Source organism: Neomonachus schauinslandi, chromosome 6, assembly GCF_002201575.2.
Source record: "Neomonachus schauinslandi chromosome 6, ASM220157v2, whole genome shotgun sequence".
Taxonomy (NCBI): Eukaryota; Metazoa; Chordata; class Mammalia; order Carnivora; family Phocidae; genus Neomonachus; species Neomonachus schauinslandi.
In genome coordinates, this window is record NC_058408.1 from 97,717,474 (window position 1) to 97,744,571 (window position 27,098).

Here is a 27,098-nt window from a genome sequence, read left to right on the forward strand (position 1 = left end):
TACATTAGCATCATAAAATATATCTATCTCAGCCTTGTCCAGTGTATCTAATACTTGGGGCACCTGGGTGGTACAGTTGGTTGACTGTCTGCCTTTGGCTCCGGTCATACATGATACCGGGGTCCTGGGGTTGGACCCCCCGTCATGCTCTCTGCTCAGCTCTCTCTCACTCTTTCTTGCTCTCAAATAAATACATAAAATCTTCAAAAAAAAAAAAAAAAACAGTATCAAATATTTAATATGTAATATATCTAATCTATCTGACTTAGTCCTATTTTTTTCTAAAGAGTAAGTCCTTTGTGGATCTTTATTCACAAAATAATGCTATTATTAACCTTTTTCATTATGTCAACAGACATTATCAGCAGAAAAGTTCATAAAATATAAATGTATGGTTTGACTATAATTATAAAGAAAATACTAATGAAGCAACTACCCAGGTCAAAAATAGAGCATTCTTAGATTCCCAGAAGCCCTAAGAACTTCCCATCCTGACTTTTGTGGCAATTTTTCTTGCTTTGGGGAGCACCTGGGTGGCTCAGTCAGTTAAGGTTCTGACTCTTGGTTTTGGCTCAGGTCATGATCTCATGGGTCGTGGGATGCAGCCCTGTGTCGGGCTCTGTGCTTTGTCTGCTTGGGGATTTTCTCTCTCCTCTCCCTCTAGTCCTCTCCCTGCTCACACTTGACCATGCTCTCTCTCTCTCTCTCTCAAATAAATAAATAACCTTAAAAAAATTTTTTTTTCTTGCTTTTTCCCTCCACTTACATGCTTCTCCACAGGATAGTATTGTTGTGCTTCATTTTTTTGTATCTTGCCCTTACATAGTACCTTGCACATTTGCTGAAATAAATAGCAGAGATTGGTTCCCAATATCTGGCATTGATAGTTGACATAGGTTCATTAATCTATATCTGTTAAATAATTCTGAATCCTTTACTTTCTTGCCTGTCCATTAAGTATCAAAGGGTAAAAATATCCTTCGATGTGGCAGCTGGCTCTCCCTAGAGTAAGTAATCCAAAAGAGAGCAAAGTAACTGGTGGGATAAGTGGTGGGATTTTGGAGAATTCTTCCTTCTTGCCTTTCAAACCTTCTCTTATGTAATAATAATTACACCGATAGAATTTAGTGTATACCTCCTTTTTATTTTATGATGACAAATATGAAATCTACGGTTCAAAGATTTTGGTAGCAAGTTTCTGTTGCTATTATTAAGTCTTCAAGGGCTCTTAGGGAGAAAAAAGTATTTAGCATTTTTCAGGAAGCAGTGGTAGCAAAATTACTTTATTTTCCCTTTTGCAATATTTCTTTCAGAATAAATAGAACATTTCAGTACGTAGTGATACATATCTGGTACTTTTCACAAATACAAAAACAATCCAAGATAAGGAATGAAGTAATGCACAGTTGCTAAGCAACTTAATGAACATTTTGATACCTACTAATGACAAGTCAAAAGTATAATCTTGATAAAAAAAAGAAGAATTTATATTCTGTATCTGTGAAAAAGAAAAGCTAGGTGTCCTAAATGATTGTATGTTAGTAAAATCAAAATATTAATCAAACTTTATTTTTTGCAAACTTTCCAAGTTATTTAAAATATTCGTATGTTCGTTGCAAGTGCCCAAAGCACTGCCCAGCACATAGTCAACACTGAATAAATTTTTGTTGAGTGAATGAATATAGAGCTTAAATAGGACTGCCTTAGAATATTGAATGTTTTGAATTTGAATTGGTATCTTGGAATAGTTTTGCTGTGGTATTTATTATTCGCTCTTTTCTGAGGAATGCAGAACTTTGAGTATTGGAATTGATAAAGTTGTCCATCGAAAATTTGAACTTTTGATAGAGGTTAAATAAAAAAAAAAGAGAGGATTAGGTCTCCATAGTCTCCATACTTTTTAGGACTTTATAACAGATTATTTTGAATAGCACAAGAATAATTCCTATATGGATGTTTTATGCGGGAATGAAGTAAGAGGAAGGGGTAGAGGAAGATCAGTCATTTTAAACTAAGGAATCCAGTAAACAATTAACTAGTGGGTTGCATTGTTCCACATTTATTTTGCATCTTGCACAGTGTATATTTGTTGTGTATTTGATATTAAGCACTGACCTAAATGAAATATTGTGTGATTTTGTGTAAATTTTTTCACCTTACATGCAGGCTTACATTTGTTCATCATGGTTGAATTCTATCCTATTTTTAGTGTGCTGCACTTGCCTCCTTTTCTTGAAGGAGAGGCTTATTGCTTCTTTTTTTAATGGTCACACTCAAAAAGCCTAACAGCAAATTCTAACTGGGCAGCACAACTTTCTGAGCCAATCTGACATTGTTTTGCCCTTGCTTTTAACACTGTTTTCTTCGCTAGGTAATCATTAACGCTCCCCCATAATTGTTAGCCTTCGGTAGATGTTTCTGACTCTTTTGTGCTGTCACTGTGGGTCTTGTCAGGGACTAGTTATCCTGTTACTCAGTAGATTTTGGTGGAAAGGATGTACTTTTTTGACGGAAAGGATGTAGTTTCTTGGATCCAGTAGGCTCTATTAACTCCTTATACTACTAACTCCCACCTCTCCCCCTGCCCCCACACACACCCACCACAGTTGAGCCTCTGGGGTGGTGGCAGGAGTAGGGAGAAGATTGAAGCAGTAGGCTCTCCAGATGGCTCCAGTGCCTGATCAGTTCACACCAGGAAATAGTTCATGGGTTCCCCTCTGTAGGATTGTTTATTGGTCAGTAGAACAGGTGTGGAGATGAATATATACAATTTATACAAGTGAAGGTTTTCTGAGGTGACCAGAGTTTTGGAAAGGGAGTAAACCACGTATCCAAAAGTTTTCCAACGATCTTGCCTGGATTTATACATGTATGTGATCTTTCCCTTTTTGGTTCCTTTGTTCCAAGATTCTGCTTTAAATGTCTTTGGGCTGCATTTTTATTTTGTTTTATGTGATGAAATGAATGTACACACATATATATTTGTACATATGTGTGTGTGATCAAATAAACGTGTGTGTGGGTTTAAATGATAAATAATCAATGGGTTTTTTGGTTGGCCACCATCATTTTCTGTTGGCTCTACTTTGTCTCCCACGTGATTATTTGATATACTCAAAAATGAATTCCAATATAGTTAAAATACAGGGCTAATGTAGTTTCGGGTGTACCATACAGTGATTGAAATATTCTATATATTACTCAGTGCTCACTGGGACAAGTGCCCTCCTTAATCCCCATCACCTCTTTCACCCATCGCTCTGCCCACCTCCCCTCTGGCAACCATCCGTTTGTTCTCTATAGTTAAGAGTCTGTTTTTTGGGTTCCCCCCTTTTTTTTCTTTGTTCACTTGTTTTGTTTCTTAAATTCCACATATGAATGAAATCATATGGTATTTGTCTTTCTCTGACTAATTTCACATAGCATTATACTCTCTAGCTCATTCCATGTTGTTGCAAATGACAAGATTTCATTCTTTTTTATGGCTGAGTAACATTCTAGTGTGTATGTATACCACATCTTTATCCATTCATCTGTCAGCGGACACTTGGGCTGCTTCCATAATTTGGCTATTATAAATAATGCAGTAAACATAGGGGTGCATATATCTTTTTGAATTAGTGTTTTCATATTCTTTGGATAAATACCCAGTAGTGGAATTACTGCATCATATGGCATTTCTATTTTTAATATTTTTGGGAACCTCCGTACTGTTTGCCATACTAGCTGCACCAGTTTGCATTTCCACCAGCAGTGCACGAGGGTTCCTTTTTCTCCACATCCTTGCCAACACTTGTTTCTTGTACTGTTTTATTTTCGTCACAAACAGGTGTGAGGTGGTATCTCATTGTGGTTTTGATTTGCATTTCCCTGATGATGAGGGATGTTGAGAATCTTTTCATGTGTCTGTTGGCCATCTGTATGTATTCTTTGGACAGATGTCTGTTCCTGTCTTCTGTCCTTTTTTTAATTGGATTATTCGGTTTTTGCGTGTTGTTGTATCAGTTCTCTGTACGTTTTGGATACTAACCCTTTATCGGTTATGTCATTTGCAAGTATCTTTTCTCATTCAGTAGGTTTTCTTTTAGTTTTATTGATTATTTCCTTTGCATAAAAATCTATTACTTTCGGGGGTGCCTGGGTGGCTCAGTTGGTTAAGTATCCAACTTTTGATTTGGGCTTAGTTCACTGTCTCAGGGTTGTGAGATCAAGACCCGCTGGGCGTGCAGTTGGCTTAAGATTCTCTCTCTCCCACTACCCCCCCTCAATAAGTAGATAAATAAATAAATAAATAAAAATTTATTGCTTTCGAATTTTAAAATCCATCTTAAATTTACCCTCTGAGATAATGATGTTTCACAACTTCCAGTATATACAAATTAAGTTTTGGTGTTAAAACTTTCAATTACATATGATAGACAACTGCTGAAGCATGTTGAGCAAAGAAGTGACAGGGTCAATATTACTTATAGTAAAAACTGATTATTCTACAACTTTATTAATTTCAGTAAAAGCTTACTTGATTAAATAAGCATTCGATTGTTTTGGAGCAGAATCTACCCAAGAGCATTTGCTCCTCCTTATATACTGAAATGGAAATCTTCGTGTGTGGTTTGGATGCAGTATTAGAAATTATAAAGAAGGCATCTGAGAAACTCCCTTAACTGTTAAAAAAGGCTTACAAATTCTTTGCTTATAATACTTGGGTTAACAATAAACCTTTTAGTTAATGTTAATTCTTCAAAAATAGAATTATATTTGTGTGTATATATGTATATATCTAATAGTGTAATCTATTTCATCATTGTCACCTAGTAAGTAAAAATTGATATTGTGAATGAACTTGGATTTTAACTAGTAAAGTGTGGTTTCTTTTAAATGTTTATTAACCATTTGTATTTCTTCATGCAGTTACTCTTCATAACCATTTTTGGTTTTGTTTACATTATCTTTTTTGTAAATAAAACTTCTATTATATAGTTTGCCATTGTTTAATCCTAGATTTTCTTATACTCTCAATGCTTGATTGTTATCTTTGTACAGAAGTTTGAAATTCTTAGCAGGCCAAATCTATGTCACTATATACCTTCAGCTTTTCATGTTGCTAAGGAAGTCTTTCCATGCCCTACTGTTATAAAAATAGTGTCTCTTGTGCTTTCATAATTTTATGTATGGATCAGGTAGTTAATTTGACATTTTTTCATTGATTTAAAATTCCATTTCATTTTCTACATGTCCATTTTTGCTGACATTGTTCACCCACTAGAGCAGACCATTGTTAGACAGATACTATATGCTTTGCTTGAGCTTTAAAGAATGTTTTTTTAAATTTAGAAGGCCTATTCCCTCTCATTTAAGAAAAGAAAAAACTTTGTCTGGAACACCTAATATTCTCTGTTTTTTTGGAAGTAGGGAGATTAGACAGCTGTTTAAATACTTTGTCTTTCTTTTGCCTATATAAATATACTATGACTAGAATCTAAATTTGCCTGCCCTAGTAGAAACCTCTCTTGGTCTTTTAGTTTCTTCCTTCTATGCCCTAAAGATATGAAAACACTGTTACCTTACATTTGCTTCTTTAGAAATCGTAACGGTAATTTTTTCAGGACAGTCTTCTCTCTCTACTAGTTTTTTTAATTTTGTTTTTAAAGATTTTATTTATTTATTTGAGAGAGAGAGAGCACAAGCAGGGTGCAGGGCAGTGGGAGAAGCAGGCTCCCCACCAAGCAAGGAGCCTGATGCAGGACTCGATCCCAGGACCCTGGGATTATGACCTGAGCCGATGTCAGACACTCCACTGACTGAGCCACCCAGGGGCCCCTTTCTCCACCAGTTTTATATGCATAGTAATGAGTTGTCCTAAACCTCCCTAGACCAGAGGTTATTTAGAATATCCTAGGTTATTGCTCTTTTTTTTTTTTTTAAGATTTTATTTATTGGGGCGCCTGGGTGGCTCCGTCGTTAAGCGTCTGCCTTCGGCTCAGGTCATGATCCCAGGGTCCTGGGATCGAGCCCCACATCGGGCTCTCTGCTCGGCCGGGAGCCTGCTTCTCCCTCTCCCACTCCCCCTGCTTGTGTTCCCTCTCTAGCTGTCTCTCTCTCTGTGTGTCAAATAAATAAAATAAAATCTTTAAAAAAAAAAAAGATTTTATTTATTTATTCGACAGAGAAAGAGGGAACACAAGCAGGGGGATTGGCAGAGGGAGAAGCAGGCTTCCCGCAGAGCAGGGAGCCCGATGCAGGGCTCGATCCCAGGACCCTGAGATCATGACTTGAGCCGAAGGCAGACGCGACTGAGCCACCCAGGCGCCCCATGGTTATTGCTCTTGATTCTGGCCTAACCTAGCTTAAGAGCCTCCCACGATTATTTCGATAGGTTGTCCCATCTAGACCAGGTTCTCAGACAGTAAGTTTAATATGTACTTTTCAGGGCTATTCATAATAGGCTGTTGAGGCAGAAAAATTTATAACCTGGGATAAGGGAATTCTGTCAGAGATTTGCTAGGAAATCTTTTCCTAATGATATCAGACTGATCTATCTTCTTTCTCTACCCTTTCTCTGAAAGTGCTATCCCAATGATCAACCAATTCCTTAACTGCCAAAGAAAATTCTAGGTCCTCATAGCCTTTTTTCAGCAGCTTAAACTATTGGTTACACTTCGCTCTTCTGAGAAGTTCATGTGTTGTTTGGCTTCTGTAACACAGCTTTTCCCCATCACTTCTCAGCTCTTCAATCAGCCTGTCTATAATATGTCATCTTGGGTGAGCTTATTGATGACCCTGCCTTAAGCAGTCACCAGCATTCTAATTACTGTTAAATCCTACCACTTGCCTGGATGAGAATAGCATATAGAGGGAGCGGGGAGGATACCAAGTGTAATGTTTGGAGGCGAGGGTTCCAGGAAAGGCTTTGGGGAGATACTGACCCTTGAGCTACATCTTATATACACTGCATGCATCATCTTAATGTCAGAGATCCCAGAAATAGAACCAACTATGTATAATAATTTAATAATGGAGGTTTTATAAATCACAGAAGCCATCTGGTATCAATATAGTTAGCAGAATTCTTCCTTAAATAACATTCTTGCCTCGTGGAGCTTGCTTTCAAAATCTTAGCATTGGGGGCGCCTGGGTGGCTCAGTTGGTTAAGCGGCTGCCTTCAGCTCAGGTCATGATCCTGGAGTCCCTGGATCGAGTCCCGCATCGGGCTCCCTGCTCGGCGGGGAGTCTGCTTCTCCCTCTGACCCTCCTCCTCTCATGCTCTCTGTCTCTCATTCTCTCTCTCTCAAAAAAAAAAAAAAAAAAAAAAAAATCTTAGCATTGCCTTTGTACTGTCTTCTCTCTAGTGGCAAAGTCTTAAGAGTCCTTTAAGAAGAGTCTCCTCCGTGAAGCCTTCCCATTCCAAACAGAAAGACTTAGCCCTACTTTGCACACTTATTCATACAGACCCCTTACAAATGTCTTCTATTACCCCCCTAACAGTATTACAATAGAAAAATACATTGCTAGTGTTATCCCCATTAGTTGAAATGATACTGTACGTTCAATTTTGCATTTGAATTGTTTCACTTATGGTCGTATTTAATTGGCTTCCCAGGTGATTTCAATTCATAGCATATCATAATTAGACAAAATGACATCTTGCTAACCTGACAGTATTTTGGACTTACTACTAATTGCTTTCTCTAAATTCATGTATTTTTTAGTTTACATTTATTTACTTCAGATGTTATCTAAAACTTAATAAAAACACTGAATATTCATTGTCCCACAGATTGACTTTAATTCAAAATAGATCTTTTTATTTTGCCAAAAATGTGTCCATTGCTCATCAGTTTATGTAAAAACTTACTCTTTGCCCTTCTTCCTTGGTTTCTGACAGTGGCCTGTTTTTTAAATCACTGGAGTTGGTACTTCCATCCAGAGATCTTCCTGTGGCTTATCTCTTGACCTATGACCCCACACATCCAGTAGCTCTGTTTTGAAATTGTCTTCCATTTCTATGGGTCATGAACACTTGAATCCCAAGCTTGTATTTTTTTTTTAAGATTTTTAAATTTTATTTATTTATTTGAGAGAGAGAGAGAGAGCATGAGAGGGGGAGGGTCAGAGGGAGAAGCAGACTCCCTGCTGAGCAGGGAACCCGATGTGGGACTCGATCCCGGGATTCCAGGATCATGACCTGAGCCGAAGGCAGTCGCTTAACCAACTGAGCCACCCAGGCGCCCCCAAGCTTGTATTGAGAATAAAATATACAATATAAAACTTTGGTCGGCACCATAGAAATATTTTTAAACTTATAATTTTAAAATAATTTCAGACTTATTCAAAAATTGCAGGAATAGTGCAGAATTTCTCTATACTCTTTCCTGACATTTCCCAAATGTAGCTTTTTACCAAATTAGCTTTTCTTCATTTTTCATACTCCCTCCTTCTCTCTCCTTTGCTCCTCCCCTTCTCTATTTTTTCTTAACAATTTAATAGTAATTTGTAAACATGACACCCTTTACCCCTAAATACTTTGTTGTGTTTTTCATAAAACCAGGACGTTGCAGGGCACCTGGTTGGCTCAGTCAGGGGAGCATGAGACTCTTGATCTCAGGGTCATGAGTTGAAACCCCACATTGGATGTAGAAATTACTTCTAAAAAAAAACAAAAATCTGGGACGCCTGGGTGGCTCAGTCATTAACCATCTGCCTTCGGCTCAGGTCATGATCCCAGGGTCCTGGGATCGAGCCCCACATCGGGCTCCCTGCTCAGAGGGAAGCCTGCTTCTCCCTCTCCCACTCCCCCTGCTTGTGTTCCTGCTCTCACTGTGTCTCTCTCTGTCAAATAAATAAATAAAATCTTTAAAAAAAAATTAAAAAGAAAATAGTCTTAAAAAAAAAAAAAGCCAGGACATTGCCCTATTACCACAAAACAATGATGAAACTCTTAACAAAGCTACAGGACAATTGTCGATGCTGTTATAATATCATTGTCTAATCTTTAGGTCTTATTAACTAATAATTTCCTTTATGGAAAAAGAAAGCAAATTTTGTCTCATGTCTAAATTCAACCCAGGATCACTTGTTTACATTTAGCTGTTATATACCATATTTTTTTAACTAAAACTTTACAATGAAATGCCAAAGTGACTTAAAGACTTACTCAGTAAACAGCCTTTCAATGGCCAATTATGTTTTCTTTTTCCCTTTATTTTAATTATTGAGGTATAATTAACATAAAATGAAATATACACACAGGGGGGCACTTGGGTGGCTTAGTCGGTTGAGCATCGGACTCTTGGTTTAGGCTCAGGTCATGAACTCAGAATTGTGGGATCATGCCCCCTTTCATCCTTTCAGGGTAAGTGGGGAGTCAGCTTGGGATTCTGTCTCTCCCTCTCCCTCTCCTTCTACCCTTTCCCCCTCCATGCACGCACGCGCACACACACACACAGACACACTCTGCCTTGCTCTCTCTCAAATAAATAAATCCTTAAAAAAAATAAATAAATAAACACATAGGGAGCGCCTGGGTGGCTCAGTTAAGTGTATGCCTTCAGCTCAGGACATGATCCCAGGGTCTTGGGATCGAGTCCTGTGTCGGGCTCCTTGCTTGGAGGGGAGCCTGCTTCTCCTGCTGCCCCTCACCCCATTTGTGCTCTATCTCTCTGTCAAATAAATGGATAAAATCTTAAAAAAAAAGTCAGAAAACTAAGAATAGGAGAAAATATTTGCTAATCAGATGTCTAATAAAGAGCTTGTAGGGGCTTCTGGCTGGCTCATTCAGTGGAGCATGTGACTCTTGATTTCGAAGGTGTGAGTTCAAGCCCCATGTTGGGCGTAGAGATTACTTGAAACTTAAAAATATATATATATTAAGGGATGCCTGGGTGCCTCAGTTGGTTAAGAGTCTGCCTTTGGCTTGGGTCATGATCCCAGGGTCTGGGGATTGAGCTCCACATCGGGCTCCTTGCTCAGCGGGGAGTCTGCTTCTCCCTTTGCCTGCAGCTTCCCCTGCTTGTGCGCATGCACACTCTCTCTCTGACAAATAAATAAAATCTTTTTTAAAAAATCGTAATTAAAAAAAAAAGACCTTGTATAAAGACTTAAAAAAACTCCTGGAGCACCTGGGTGGCTCATTCCTTTAAGTGTCTGCCTTAAGAAAATGGGCTCAACATTGTTACTCATCAGGAAATGGAAATCAAACTCAAAATGAGATGCCTCTTTATACTACAATGGTTATAACTAACAGACAGAAAATAACAAGGGTTGAGGAGGATGTAGAGAAATGGGAAACTTTTGTACATTCCTAATGTGATTATCAAATAGTCATTCCACTTTGGAAAATTGTCTGATGGTTCCTTAAAAGGATAAACATAGTTAACTATATAACCAAGTAGTTCCCCTACGCAGTGTATACCCAAGAGAAATGAAAACATATGTCTACAGAAAAACTTGTTATATGAATGTTCTTAGCAGCATCAATCATAATTGCAAATGTGCAAACAATCTAAATGGCAATCAACCAATTAATGGATAAATATAAATGGCATATCCATGCAATGGAATGTTATTTGGCAGTAAAAAGGAATGAAGTACTGATAAGTGCTACAAATTTGAATGAACATACGTGAAGTGAAAGAAGCCAGACACAGAAGTCCACCAGTTACAGGATTCTAACTAAATTAGTAAAATCCATAGAGATAGAAAATTGTTGAGGGCCGAGAAAAGGGGGAAATGTGGCATGATTTCTAAGGATGGGGGTGGGGATGAAAATGTTCTAAAACTATATAGTGCCTGGGTGGCTCGGTCGGTTAAGCGGCTGCCTTCAGCTGGGGTCATGTTCCCAGGGTCCTGGGATCGAGTCCCACATCCGGCTCCCTGCTCAGCGGAGAGCCTGCTTCTCCCTCTCCCTCTGCCTGACACTTTGCCTACTTGTGCTCTCTATCTATCTGTCAAATAAATAAATAAAATCTTTAAAAAAATAAAATAAAATAAATAAAATTATATAGTGGTAGTGGTCGGCCAACTCTGAGTATACTAAGAAGCATTGAATTCCATACTTTATTTACTGGTTTATTTTTTATTTCTTTCTTTATCTTGGGAGATTGAGCACACGAGGAGGATGGTGGGGAAAGGGAGAGGGAGAGTGAATCCTAAGAAGGCTTCACACCCAGTGTGGAGCCCAACGGGGAACCCAAAGTGAGCTCAATCTCAGGAACCTCAGGTCATTACCTAAGCCAAAATCAAGAGTCGGATGCTTAACCAACTGAGCCACCCAGGCACTCCTGAATTTCATACTTTAAAAGGATGGACTTTGGGGCACCTGAGTGGCTCAGTCGGTTAGGCGTCTGCCTTCGGCTCGGGTCGTGAACCCAGAGTCCTGGGATCAAGCCCCGCATTGGGCTCCCTGCTCTGCGGAAAGCCTGCTTCTCCCTCTCCCACTCCCCCTGCTTGTGTTCCCTCTCTCGCTGTCTCTCTCTCTCTAATAAATAAATGAAATCTTTAAAAAAATAAATAAATAAAAGGATGGACTTTATGATATTTAAATTATATTTCAGTTGTGCTTATATAAAAAGATAAGTGGAATATATTTATGAATGCTATTTTTTTTAAAGATTTTATTTATTTATTTGACAGAGAGAGACACAGCAAGAGAGGGAACACCAGCAGGGGGAGTAGGAAAGGAGAAGCAGGCCTCCTGCAGAGCAGGGAGCCCAATGTGGGGCTCGATCCCAGGACCCTGGGATCATGACCTGAGCCGAAGGCAGACACTTAACGACTGAGCCACCCAGGCGCCCCTTATGAATGCTGTTTAAAACATTTTTCGTTCCAACATATTCAATTTGTTGTATGTTTTTAATTAACACAATTAGCAAAAAAATATCTGTATGATATAACAATTTCATAATATATAATGGAAATTATACTAATAGATATTTTTAAATAACAGAAAAGTAGTCACAGACATTACTCACAGAAGTTTGTATGCACCATTTACCATCTGAAGTGACTGCCATGTGGCCACAAATTCAAGAGCTTACAAATTAATACACCCTCCTGTTATGAAATAATGTGATTCTTGAGAGAAGTTTTAAAATTTGGGACATTTGTATCATTTAAAGTCTTCTTTTTTTTAAATGAGACTTTTCATCTGATATCAATAGTGTAACTTAGACTTTTTGAAATTTTCATAAAATGCAACCACATTAGGTTTTTGTGGTTTTTAACCATCCACTCAACAAATATTTGAGGAGCTGAGTTCTGTGTTCAGGAGCCATGTGTGCAGTAATAAAGAAAAAGACATAAAACAGTGGCTAATATTTATTAGATCCTAGCTCTGTGGTGCTACTATAGAAAGGTTAAGAAACTTGCTACATCCTGAGATCATAAATTGACTAAGCGGTTTCAGGCTTTTTTTTTTAATTAGGGTAAGATACACTTTTTAAAATTAATTACAGCATACATACAGAAGGCTGTAGAAATCCTAAAGTCATAGAGTTTTTCTAAAGTGAGCACCATTGTGTGAGCAGCATCTAATATTACTAGCAGTTCAGAAGCCCTCTTGTCCCCCCTTCCTGCTACCCCGTAAAAGTAGCCACTCTCGTGTCTTCTAACATTATGGATTAATCTTGCCTGATTTGAACTCTATATAAACACAGTCTTAATGTAATTATTCTTTTGCCTTGTCTTCTTTTATCCAGCATTAGAATTGTAAGATTAATTTATGTTGTCTGTAGTTGTATATCATTCTCATTGTTCAGTAGTGTTCTGTTATCATAAATAGTTAAAATTTACTGATTTATTCTTCCGGTGATTGACACTGGAGTTGTTTCCAGTTTGAGATAATTATGAATATTGGTGTTGTCTTTGGGAAATAGAAGAATGTATTTTTGTGTGATTATATACCTAGAAGTGGAATTGCTGGATTATGGGGGCAGGGGATGTGCATCTCTGCAGCTTTTCCAAATTTTTTATTACATTCCCATGAGTAACGTATAAGTGTTCCAGTTGCTCCACATTCTTATCAGTGCTCCCCATTTTCTTTGTCATTTTAGACATTCTACTGGGTGTGTAGTGTAGTGTCTCTTATTTTTTTTTAAGACCTCTTTCCTCTTTTTTTTAATATTAAGTGTACAGTTCATTAGTGTTATATATATGTTCACATTGTTGTGAAATAGAACCCCAGAATGTCATCTTTCAAACCTGAAACTTTATACCCATTAAATAACTCCATTTTCCCATAATCACAGCCACTGGTAACCACCATTCCGCTTTTATGTTTTATGAATTTGACTGTTAGAGTAGTCATATAACTAGAATCATACAGATTTGCTTTTTTTGTGACTGGCTTACTTCACTTAACATTATCTCCTTAAGGTTGACCCATGTTGTAGGATGTAACAGGATTTACCTCCTTTTTAAGTCTGAATAATACTCCACTATACATATATGCCACATTTTGTTTATCCATTCATCTGTCAATGGACATTTGAGTTGTTTCCACTTCTTGGCTGTTGTGAATAGTGCTGCTATGAACATGCATACGCAAATAATTGTTTTAGGCCTTGCTTTCAACTCTTTTGGTTGTATACTCAGAAGTGGAATTGTTGGATCACATGGCAGTTCTATTTTTAATTTTTTGAAGAACGTCCAGACTGTTTTCTATAGCAGTTGCACCAACATATGTGGTACTTTAAAATTTTTTTACTTTGCTACATGACTAGTAATGTGGAGCATATTTTCATATGTTCATCATCTGTTTGATATTCTCTTGTGTTGAGCCTATTCGATTTTTTGGCCAGTTTTCTTTTGTGTTTTTATTACTCACTTGGAGAAATTTCTTTATATATTTTGGGTAAAAATATTTTGTCAATTATATATATTGCCAGTATTTCTCCCACTGTATTGCTTGCCTTTATAGCTTCTTAATCTATTGCTATTTAATGATTTTGATGAACAGAAGTTCTTAATCATAATGTAATCCAGGGTGTTTTAATATTTTATTTTTAAGTAATCTCTTCAACTAACATGAGGCTCGACCTTCCTACCTGAGATCAAGAGTCGCATGCTCTACCAATCACCCCTATAATCCAACTTCTTAACTCTTTATAATTATTAAGTTTGGTAATTTATCCTAAAATTGTTTTACCTGCTTCAAGGTCATGAAGATGTTTTCTTCCAAAAATTTACTGTTTTAACTTTCATTTTTAGATCAACAGTATAACTCAAGCTCATATTTTTCCCATATGGATATTACATAGTACCATTTATTGAAAAGACTACTTTTTATTGCAGTGTCAACTTTGTCATAAGTCTGATGCCATATACATACGCATTTCCTGCACTCTTTATTCTGTTGAACTGTTTATGTGTCATTGCACCAATAGTAAACTATAATTACTATAGCTTTACAATAGATATTGATAATCTCGTAAATCACTTTGCCTTTGTTCATTTTCTTGGCCTTTCATCTTCCTTTCATTTCCATATAAGCTTTGGCACAAGTTTGTCAACTTCCACCCAAAACAAAATAAGCTCTGATAGGATTTTGATTGCAGTTGCATGAAATCTAGAAATCCATTTGGGGAAAATTGACAACATTATAATAGTGTCTATTCCATGAACATGGTACTTCTCTCCATTTATTTAGGTCATCTTTAATTTCTTTTAATGTTTTTATAGTTTTCATAGGTCTTACACAGGTTTAATACTTGTCTTCCTCCATTTAGACTGCTATGAGAAAATACCAGACTGAGTGGCTTCTATACAACAGAAATTTATTTCTCACAATTCTGGAGTTTGGAAGTCTCAGATCAGGGTGCCAGCATGGTTGGGTGAGGGCCCTCTTCTCTTTGTGTTTTCACATGTTTAAAGGCATTAGGGAGTTCTATGGTGTCTATTTTATATGAAAACTAATCTCATTGATGGGAGCCTCCCCTTTATGACTTAATTATCTCCCAAAGGCCCTACCTCCTAATACCATCACAATTGGGATTCAGGATTTAATACATCTATTTTGGGTGGTCACAAATATCCATACCAAGGCAATACCTAAGGTGCTTATTGAACCTAGCTCTGAATTTAGAGACTCATTATACTTAATTTTCTGGTGTTCACTATTTGGAAAAATCTGGGAAAAGCACAGATACCTAATAAATAGCATTTTAGCATTTCCCATACAAAAACTGGATCAATGTAACTATGTTCTTTGATAACTTAAAAAGTACCTGGAAAATTTTTGTTTGATACAATGTATATCATTTTTTAGCTTATTTGAAAGCGAATGTATTCTTATTTGGCTGTAAAAGGACATATAAATATAGAAAAAAATTTTAATATAAATAATTGTGTTTAGGGGGAAGGTCCTAAAGCCAACTCTACTCAAGGGATGCCTTGGTAGCAATGATTGTTAACCATCGGGAGTGACAGAAGAAAGTGATATTGGGTAACTAACATCTTAAGAAGTTTCATCTCAAGTTTATGTAATATTATAGCAACAAAAATGGAATCTTAATTATGCTGTTGGTTGCTCCGTTTTGGTCACAGGGGTGGGCACCTTTATCATTTACTGATTATGTACTGATTAATGTGGTCAGTGTCTTTGCTCCGTAAATTTGTGATATATGGAGGGAGTTTTAACCAGAATTGGTTGGTTTTATGTCTTGTCAACATTTTTATGTAATTCTTTTTGTAAGCACTGGGACCACTGGGCAATATTTTAAACACGTTTGAGGCCTTTTTAGCACCCCAGGGGTATGAGGCGGTGTAAGATAAATCAATCACTATTCAAAATTAATTGTTATATTTTACATTCACCATGTCAACTGAACCACCTTAATCTTATGATAATATGGGTATGATAAATCCTTATGGTAGCATGGGGAAAAAAAATCACAGAAATTGCAGGAACATTGCTTTGTATATTAATTATTCTGTATAATAAAACTATTCACCCAAGGAAAAGATCCCTAACTTTGCGCAAATGCTAAATTTCAGTGCTGAAGTTCATTTTTGATACTGGGAATCCCTGGTTATTTGCATGTAGCTAGATTTGTCCCGATGTGGCATTTGTGGAAGAACAGAATAGTTAGGCTCTTTCCAGGAGATCCTGTGTTGTCTATTTTGCAATACTGTATCAACAGTGAAATAAAACAAACTGCTTTGGTCTACTTTTACAAATAACAACTACATACCACAGACTTCTGTTCTGCCTGTTGTTTGTTTAGTCAAGTAACCTGGGATACCCTGAGGAGTTGTGTGGATGCAGCTAGTCAGAAAACTGAATGTCCTAGAGGCTTCAACCCTTTGAGAAATAGTCATGTTTAAAAAGACCTAAAATGCAAGGACACAGAGCTTTAAAGACGATATCCATTGAACTCAACTGTAGGTGTTTTCTGTTCTATAAATAAATGCATTATGCTTTTCCAGGTTTTAAGAAGAGGCAGCGATGAAGAGAAAGTTCTTTGTTTGGTTCGGCAGCGGACAGGCCATCACTGTCCAACAGCTGTGATGGTGGTGCTTATCATGGTATGGGACGGCATTCCTCTCCCCATGGCTGACAGATTGTACACGGAGCTTACTGAAAACCTAAAGTCATACAATGGTCATCCCACAGACCGAAGATGCACGCTCAATGAAAAGTAATCAGATCTGTTTTGTACTGCTTTCCCATTCACACCTCTATCATGTAATATTAAATAGTTCATTAACTACCAGTTATGCATATTATAGAATTTTAGGTATTCTGAAACTAAAGAATGAACTTTTTTTTTTTTTTTTGGTCAAAAAAGAGAGACTTCGTTTCATAGAGAGTTGAGACCATTATAGGGTTGGTTGGTTGCTTGGTTTGTAATATCTACACCCAGCTCACCAACCCCAGATCAAACCCTGAGATCAAGAGTCGCATGCTCCTCTGACTGAGCCAACCAGGTGCCCTTAGAGAGTATTCTTTTTCTGCTTCCCTCTTTGATGCCTGATCCCACTCACCCAAAGAGTCTGGAGGAGAGGGATTTTTTCCAGAAAGGAAAAGCTCCTCCATAGAGAATTGTACTATATTCTCAGCAATGTAAGAGAGTACCTGTTTTCCTACTGTTCTGCCAGGAATATAACGTCAAACTTGAGGTTTTGCCCTTTTAGTAGGTGGTAAATGGCATTTTTCATGTTATGAATGAGTTTTTTCATATGGTTAAGAGTCATTTGCCTTTTTGGGTGGGGGTAGTTATTGCTCAACTACGTGTTAATTGTTTTAGCTCGTTTCTAAAGGATTGCTTCTTTCATGTATTGGGGTGCTTAAGACTTTGTTATATAATGTCTAAACGGTTTTGCCAGTTTGATACTTTTCTTTTTACTTCTGCTATGTTATCTTTTGCGTTTTCCTTTTTTTATTATTATTATTTTTTATTTCCTAAGTAATCTCCACACCCATGGGGCTCGAACTTACAACCCCAAGATCAAGAGGCACATTATCCAGCAACTGAGCCGGCCAGGTGCCCCATCCCCTTTCCTTTTTAATATAATTAATCATATCTATTTTTTCTTTTGTGTCTGAATTTTAACTGGTATTTAAGAACATTTTTCTCTCTTTCAAGTTATACAGTAATTCACCCATATTTTCTTTTAGTTCTTGTTGAAATTGTAAATTTTTAAAACGTGAATCTGCGATGTACTTAAAATTTATGCTAGTTAATAGTGGGAGGAGGAGATCCATTTCTGTCCTCTTTTCCATTTAAGAAAACACCAGTTACAAGAGAGCATTTCTTTCCCCTTGATTTGAAATGCCACTTTAACTGTAAGCAAAAATTACATATGAGACAGTCTTCTCTTGTATTTAAAATTTATATCATTGTCCTGGCCTTTCAGGTACTAGTACCACATTTTTTTTTAATTATAGAGATTTTATAATGTATTTTAGTATTTGGTAGGGATAGCTCACCTTACTCGCTCTTTTTCAAAGCTTTCTATTATTCTTTTCTGTTTGTGCTTCCAAATAAACTTTAAAATGAATTTGTCTAGTTTAAGATAGAGCCAATGACATTTTTAATGAGATTTCATTAAATTAACTTACAATGATATTGAATCTTCCTATCCCATAACATGGTTTTTCTTTCCATTTGTTCAAGTTTACTTTTGTGTCTTCAGGATTGTTTTGTGTAGTTTTCCTCATATATGTCTCTCTTTTTTAAAAGAAATGTCATTATACTGTGGCGCCTGGCTGGCTCACAGCATGCAACTCTTGATCTCGGGTTCTCAGTTCGAGCCACATGGTCAGTGTAGAGATTACTGAAAAAATAAAAACCTTTCGGGTGCCTGGGTGGCTCAGTAGGTTATGCGTCCGGACTCTTTCAGAAATCGAGCTCTGCATTGGGCTCCACACAGAACTTGGGTCCTGCTTGAGATTCTCTCCTTCTCCCTCTACCCCTCCCGCTGCTCGTGTTTCCTCTCTGTCTCTCTCTCTCTCTAAAATAAATAAATAAATAGATAAGTAAATAAATAAAATCTTTGCAAGAAAAATAAGTAAATAAAAATATTTTTTAAAAAAGAAATGTTCAGGATGCCTGGGTGGCTCAGTTGGTTAAGCGTCTGCCTTCGGCTCAGGTCATGATCCCAGGGTCCTGGGATCGAGTCCCGCATGGGGCTCCTTACTCAGCAGGGAGCCTGCTTCTCCTATCCCTCTGCCTATCGCTCCCTCTGCTTGTGTTCTCTCTCTCTCAAAAATAAATAAATAAAATCTTTTTTAAAAAAGAAAAAAATGGGGCGCCTGGGTGGCTCAGTCATTAAGCATCTGCCTTCGGCTCAGGTCATGATCTCAGGGTCCTGGGATCGAGCTCCACATCAGGCTCTCTGCTCAGTGGGAAGCCTGCTCCTCTCTCTCCCACTCCCCCTGCTTGTGTTCCCTCTCTCTCTGTGTCTCTGTCAAATAAATAAATACAATCTTTAAAAAAAAAAAGAAATGTCATTATATAAAATATAAACAATATATATGTCCCCTTTCTGATCCCCACACAAAATTAATTTGCCTACCTTTAAGAGTATTCCTTTATGCTTATGTCATCATTTCATTACATTTACCTTATCTTTACAATGCCAGTAATATACAAACTATTTTTAATGTCTGCTAATTCTTTTTTTTTTTTTTAAGATTTTATTTATTTATTCGAGAGAGAGAATGAGAGAGAGCACATGAGAGGGGGGAGGGTCAGAGGGAGAAGCAGACTCCCTGCTGAGCAGGAAGCCCGATGCAGGACTTGATCCAGGGACTCCAGGATCATGACCTGAGCCGAAGGCAGTTGCTTAACCAACTGAGCCACCCAGGTGCCCCTAATGTCTGCTAATTCTTTTGTATGTGGATTCACAATAAACATAGTAACTCTTGTATGAAGGCACTGCTTTGAAGGATAGACATATATTGTCTCATTTAATCTTTCCAAGAATCCAATAACCTAAGTTTTATTCTATTTCATTCAATGTAGATCTAGCATACCTTTTTAATTTTTAAGTTATCTCTATACCCACTGTGGGGTTCAGTCTCATGACCCCAAAATAAAGAGTCTCATGCTTTACTGACGGAGCCAGTCAGGCATGCCTTCAGCATATCTTTTTTTTTTTTTTTTTTTTAAGATTCTTACCAGGGTGCCTGGCTTGCTCAGTTGGTAGAGCATGTGACTCTTGATCTCGGGGTTGTGAGTTCAAGCCCCATATTGGGTATGGAGCCTAGTTAAAAAATAAATTAAATAAATAAATTAATATTCTTATTCTCTATTGTTACAGAACAGATGCAAGAATCCTTCAACGAACTCTTATATACCTCTCACCTAGATTTCATCATCATTAAGTTTGTAACATTTGCGTTTATATACAAAGTCACACATACACACATATTATTATTGATTAAAAATAATTTTTTTGGGCGCCTGGGTGGCTCAGTTGGTTAAGCGACTGCCTTCGGCTCAGGTCATGATCCTGGAGTCCCGGGATCGAGTCCCACATCAGGCTCCCTGCTCAGCGGGGGGTCTGCTTCTCCCTCTAACCCTCTTCCCTCTCGTGCTCTCTGTCTCTCATTCTCTCTCAAATAAATAAATAAAATCTTTTTTAAAAAAGATAGTAATTTTTTTTTGTTCTGGATTGTCAGCTAGTTTCAGGCTTTATGCCTTTTCCTGTAAATAATACTTAAGAGGGTATATTCTAAGCATGAGGACATTCATTTACATAAACCCAGCAAAATTATTAAAATCAGAAAATTTAACTTTGATAAAATGCTGTTATCTAATCTACAGTTCATATTCAGGTATTGAATATTTTCCAATAATGTACCTTATAGGGTTGCCTGGGAGGCCCAGTCGGTTAATCATCTGCCTTCGGCTCAGGTCATGACCCCAGGGTCCTGGGAGCAAGTTCCACATCGAGCTCCCTGCTCCGCGTGGAATCTTCTTCTCCTTCTCTCTCTCTGCTGTCTCCCTGCTTGTTTCTGGACTCTCTCGTCTCTCTCTCAAATAAATATATAAAATCTTAAAAAAAATAATAATAATGTACTTTGTAGTAATTTTCCCCCACCCAGGAATTAATGGGTTAACTTGTTTTGCCTTTTTCATGTCTCCCTCTCTCCTCTTTTTGGTCTCTTGATTGTTTCTTATCTCATGCGTTGTCTTCCACGGCATTGATTTTTTTTTTTTAAGATTTTTTAAAATTTATTTGAGAGAGAGAGAGACTGCATAAGCATGGAGAGGGGCACAGGGAGAGAATCTCAGCTCCCCACTGAGTGCCGAGCCCATTGCGGGGTTCTGACTCACAACCCTGAGATCCCGACTGATCAGAAACCAAGAGTCAGATGCTTAACCAACTGAGCCACCCAGGTGCCCGGGCATTGACATGCATTGACATTTTTGAAGGCCTAATTTTATAGACTGTTGCTCAGTTTGTGTTTGACTGATTGTTTCTTTCTAATTAAAATCAAGTGAGGAATTACTGGTAGGACTACACTTTTTTTTTTTTTAAAGGTTATATTTATTTATTTGACAGAGAGAGACACAGCAAGAGAGGGAGCACAAGCAGGGGGAGTGGGAGAGGGAGAAGCAGGCTTCCCGCAGAGCAGGGAGCCCGCTGTGGGGCTCCATCCCAAGACCCTGAGATCATGACCCGAGCCGAAGCATCTGAGCCACCCAGGCGCCCCGGGACTACACTTTGTCCATAATATCAGGACCTGTTTTCAGTTCATTTGTCCTATTATCAGTGATGTTGACTATTTCGGATACTCTGCAAAAGCTCTTTTAGGTCTCACAATCCTGTACAGTTTCTGTGTGTTTCATTGTTTAACTGTCAGCCGTTAATTAAATTAATTAATTAAACTACATTTTTCTTTCCTTCACAAACTGCTATCATTTCAATGACATAAATGTACTATTTATTTTTCTTTTTGTAGTCAGTGTTATCTTAATATCAGGTATTTTCTTGACTTTCACAGTTAAAAAATACTACTAGTTCTGATCTCAAAATTTCTGTATACTTTTCATTTACTGATTTTTTTGTTTGTTTTTAATCATTACATAAGTACCACATTCATACTATTAGAAGTTTCCAAGTATTATGCAATTGGAAGCCACAGGAGTGTATGTTATTTCCTCGGGTTTCATATCTTTGTATGAATATTCTAATCATTGTCATTCTTACTATCAGGTCCATGTTAGGGTCTCAGAAATGCCCCCAATGTACTAAAATAACCAAGTTACTGAATGAAACAAGCTTTAAGTTCAATTTTTCCTTTTGTAATCTTAATAAAGGTTTTCTTTAAAATTAACAAGGTGATTTCACATACAATATATAATCCATTATCAATCCTCGGGATTAAATAATGTCGGTTTATAGATGACGGAGTTAAAGTCCAAAGAGCTAACAGGATACTTTCCTTTTCATTTCTGATAGGGGAACAGATCCAAGATTTAAAATGCAGACTCTTGGGGCGCCTGGGTGGCTCAGTTGGTTAAGCGACTGCCTTCGGCTCAGGTCATGATCCTGGAGTCCCGGGATCGAGTCCCGCATCGGCTCCCTGCTCGGCGGGGAGCCTGCTTCTCCCTCTGACCCTCCCCCTTCTCATGTGCTCTCTCTCATTCTCTCTCTCTCAAATAAATAAATAAAATCTTTTAAAAAATAAAAAATAAATAAAATGCAGACTCTTTGGGGCACCTGGGTGGCTCATTCAGTTAAGCGGCCAACTGTTTCGGCTCAGATCATGATCTCTCAGGGTCTTGAGGTTGAGCCCTGGGTCAGGCTCTGTGCTGAGCGTGGAGTGTATTTAAGAGTCTCTCTCAATAAAATAAAGTAAAATGCAGACTGTTTATTTTCTCCCAGGCATATCCAAATCAAACAAGTTTATGGGTATTTGTGTATAATTTATTGCTGTTTATTTGGATTTACAATCTTGAACAAACATTTTAGTTAAAAAACTTGCTTATATTCAAGGGCCGTTAGCTTTGGGTTAACACTACTTAAGATAAAATAATTAATGAAATAGATATGTTAAAATCAGATCACTAGTCATCTATACTTCTAAAGTTACAGGAATCTGAAATGTTCTGTCTGAGGTATTGGCCTTGCTTTATCAGTTCATTCCCTTGCAATTATCATCTTACAGTCGTACCTGTACATGTCAAGGAATTGATCCAGAGACTTGTGGAGCTTCGTTCTCTTTTGGCTGTTCATGGAGTATGTATTTCAATGGATGTAAATTTGGTAGAAGCCCAAGCCCTAGAAGATTTAGAATTGATCCAAGCTCTCCCTTACATGTAAGTGTCCCTTTTTACTTTGCAATTACACAATGGATTTATAAATACATTCCTTAAAATATTTTCTAAATAGTAAAACAATGAAATATTTTAAAAGTAGTGAAAAAAGTTAAGAATATATATAAGTAAATAGTTTAAAATTCTCTATAAATTAGGTAAAGTCTTTAACTACCAACCCAAATTCCAACTGTCCCTGGTTCCCTCCTCCTCTTCCCTAACCCCAGAGACAATCATTGTTAAAAGAACCTAGAATTTTATACCCAGCCAAAGTAGGAAGAATAAATAAAGCCATTTGCCAACATTTCAAAGACTCAGAAAGTTTACTACCCACAGAACTACTATGAAAGAATTACTAAAGGACGTAATCCAGAAAGAAGATATATGAAACCGGAACCAATCTGTCCGGGACACGAGGCCATGGTGAGCAAAGAAATTAGTCAACCTTACTGTTAAGTTTAAATAAGTTGAGTACTTACATTTTTTTAATTAAAATAACAACTGATAAGTATAATTCCATACTCTTATCAACTCAAGGGTGGGTAGGCACTGGGGGAGGGGGGCACCTATAGGAACTAAGTGTGGTAATGTTTTATGCTTTGTTTGGAGTGGGGAGAATTTAGATACTAAGATCAGTGTTTTTCAAACTTTGAGCTGTGACCACAAATAAAAAACATTTTATATTACAAACTGCTATCCAGTGGTATATGCAAGTAAATAATTAAAATAAAACATCAGAAAATAATACTTCATCTTCTGTGTAAGAGAAGATATTAAAAGATTAAAAAGTTAATATCCAATCTAGTTATTGCTGAGGATCACTATGATTCACTATAATATTTTTTATAAATTCTCATTTTTCTTTTTTCAAATGTTAGTTATTACCTACTAAACTGATTTCTTGGCCCACGAATGAGTCATGACCCACAGCTTGGAAAACACTGCTCTAGATGTTGTCAGAAAAACATATATTTGAGCAAGATTATTTTTAAGATTTTTTAGATGAATAGAAATAGAATTTTTACATTTTGAAATTGTTGTGGGGAAAAAATCTTTAAAAAGAAAACAATCAAAGGATTTTTAAAGATCATTAGAATACAAGATAAATAGGAAACAGAAAATAAAACAGGAATGAATCCAACTATATCTATAATACAATGAATATAACATCTTTCAAGAAACTCAAAATTAATAATCATCCTTTTACAGAGATAATCAGAATTATTTAGCATTTTCTTGATTTGCCATCTACTGCAATTAAACAAGGAAATGATTCCAGAGAGAACTATCATTTGCAGATCAAGGACCTTAGAAGAAATCTAATAAGTCTGTTAGGGGCGCCTGACTGTCTCAGTCAGTAGATTGTGTGATTCCTGATCCGGGGTCGAGTTCAAGCCCCATGTTGGGCATAGAGCTTACATTTTTTAAAAAGGAAGTGGGTTAAACCTTTAGGGAGAAAACTTTAAAAATTTAGTAAAGGACATATAAAACACCTGATTGTGGAAAGGTGCTATGTTCATCCATAAGAACACATGATAATGTGATGTCCTTCTCCCTTAAAATTAATCAGTTTTCTTTCCAAATACTATATGATAAAACTACCAGTATGTAAATATATTAGTAATACTTACATGACTATTAAATTTTTATTCTACAACAGAATATTATGTAATTAATGAGTATGAGATCAGTTTTTATGATCATTTTAAATATTGAATAACATCTGTATGGTGCTTATAATACAGAAAGAAGCATTTCTCATTACAGAAACTGACAGAAGGCCAGGATGAAGCTCAGAGCAGGCAAGGGAGAGTAAGGTGAATGCAGTGGCCTTGTATGCAATGTCAGCCATTTTGGAAGATCATTAAAGGATTTAATGAAAGTGATACAATCACACTTTTCTTTGAAAGAGATCTCTATAGTTGCTCTTTGAATATGGATTAGAGTTGGTAAAGAGTGTGTTTAGCAAGATGAGCTAGCCTTAAGAATAGTCCAGGGACGCCTGGGTGGCTCAGTCGGTTAAGCGTCTGCCTTCGGCTCAGGTCATGATCCCGGGGTCCTGGGATCGAGTCCCGCATCGGGCTCCCCTCTCCACGGGGAGCCTGCTTCTCCCTCTGCCTCTGTCTCTCTCTCTCTCTGTCTCTCATGAATAAATAAATAAAATCTTTAAAAAAAAAGAATAGTCCAGAGAAGGGATCATTGTAACTTGGAATATGGTTGTGACAGAGGAAATGGTGGGCAGTGGTTAGTCTGGAAAGGTTTTAGTTATTAGATGGTAGTGCTATTGCTTGATATAGGTACATGGACATAGAACCCAGTTTCAAAAGGGTAGATTATGGATTCATTTTGGAGCCACTAGGTGAGAGATTTCTATAAAATCCAAGTGGGAATGTCAGGTCAATAATAAGAATCTGGGGGCACCTGGGTGGCTTAGTAGGTAGTGTCAGACTCTTAGTTTTGGCTCAAGTTGTGATCTCATAGGTCTCGAGATCGAACCCCACGTGGGACTCTACACTGAGTAGGGAGTCTGCTGGAAGATTCTCTCCCTCTGCCTCTTCCCCCATTCACTTTCTCTCTCTCTCTCTCTCAAATAAGTCTTAAAATAAGAAAATGGAGAAGAATCTGAAGCTCAAGTGTGATTTGTGGTCCAGGTAGTAATTATAGCCACAGATGTGGATGTATGACAGTCCTAGGGATCAGGTGTAGGATGAGAAGAGCAGAGGAATGTAGGCTTGAGCCCCAACAGTTAAAGATCTGATAAGAAGAAACCTCTATATCTGACACACACATTTGTTCTAATGAAACAATTAGAAAATCAAAATTTTTACATTATGTATAATGAGACTTAAATTTGTAAAGTGATACCAGTGGTCAGCTATAAAGCTTTATTGGATTTTTTTTCTATGTGCCTACTTTATTTCAACATCTCTACACTGTAAATGAGATATTTCATGATGACCAGTTACTCAGTCTGACTTCTGATACCAGATGATTCGTAATCTCCTAGCAGTGAAACACAATTGCCTACTCTACCTAAATATTTTAGGTGTTAGAAAACAATCAGAATCTTTTCAGTAGGTACTTAAATCACAATTGTAAGTTTTCCCCAAATAAATGAAATAATTAATGGGTGAGTATAGCCAGGAAGTGTTTTTAAAGTAGGGTCCTGACTTTTCCTGACTGTATTTGTGAAACTATATTAAGTATCAGATACGTAAGTAAGACAGATGAAAGGAACACAGTAATCTATATATAGACCTGATATACATAAATTTCTTTTTCAATGAAAGCATCAACCTAAATCATTAGGAAACTAAAAGAGTGATCACTGATGCTTTATAGTTGCCCAAATTGGGGTTTGTTAAATGCACTCAAGAATTAACTTCCTATGTCTACATTGTGTGTGGCTTTGGTTTTATTAATAATCTGGTGAATATCAGAAGTAAACTAATCCACATGAAGGTCTTCTTTCTGTGTTCTTGGCATCCACCAGATCTCAAATGAAGCAGAAGCATGGAGCCTTCTTAAGTCTCTCCTTCATCCTTACTCTCAGTTCCCCTTTGATAGTCTTCCTTGGATGTGACTGATCATTTATCAATTCTTTGATTTGATTTAGGATACAATCCTCTCTCAAAAATTACTACAGTTGTCTTTCAGCTATTGTTTCCAAAGTCTACCTTATCTGCTGCATACGTTGTACTGTCTTCAGTGATTTTTTTTTAAGATTTTATTTATTTATTTTAGAGAAGGAGACAGAGAGCGTCAGCAGGATGGAGGATAGTCTCAAGCTGTCTTAGCTCTGAGATCTCCACTCAACTCGGGGCTCAAACTCAGAACCTTGAGATCACAACCTGACCTGAAACTTCAGTGATATTTTGCATAGAGACATTTGTCATGACTGTTCTCCTTGAAAAAAAGGTCTTACAATGTTTCTACCATCAGTAGCAATCTAGACTCTTTTTATGGTGTCCCACCACATCTTCCACAATTTGTAGCCGTTATAATGTGAAAAAGAAAACACTAGCTTTAGACAACCAGTTGCCCACTTACCTATTATTGAGGCTGTTAGCATAGAACCTGATATGTAGTATGCGCTTTATGTTTGTTGTTCTCCCACTTCTGTTATAGAAACTTGTTGCGCTGTGTCAGAGTTCTTTACCTCAACATTTCCTCTTGCCATTAGGAACCCTGTCTTGATTTATTTCAAGTGCCCAGTACTACTGAATAAATATAAAATAGGGTTCTTCTATTTATCAACATGAGCACTTTACCTCTAACACCATTTAGACTTCTAATTAGCTTATAACATAGAACTTGAATTTCAAAGACTAA

General features: G+C 37.2%; 1 protein-coding gene across 1 annotated transcript in view; it reads left to right on the forward strand.

The window, feature by feature from the left end:
* Nucleotides 1-27,098, forward strand: part of TET1 (tet methylcytosine dioxygenase 1) — a 128,899-nt gene that overhangs the window by 88,165 nt on the left and 13,636 nt on the right. The window contains 2 exon segments of the mRNA XM_021699977.1: nucleotides 16,423-16,634; nucleotides 22,619-22,769. Coding sequence (XP_021555652.1) covers nucleotides 16,423-16,634; nucleotides 22,619-22,769 — 363 coding nt within the window.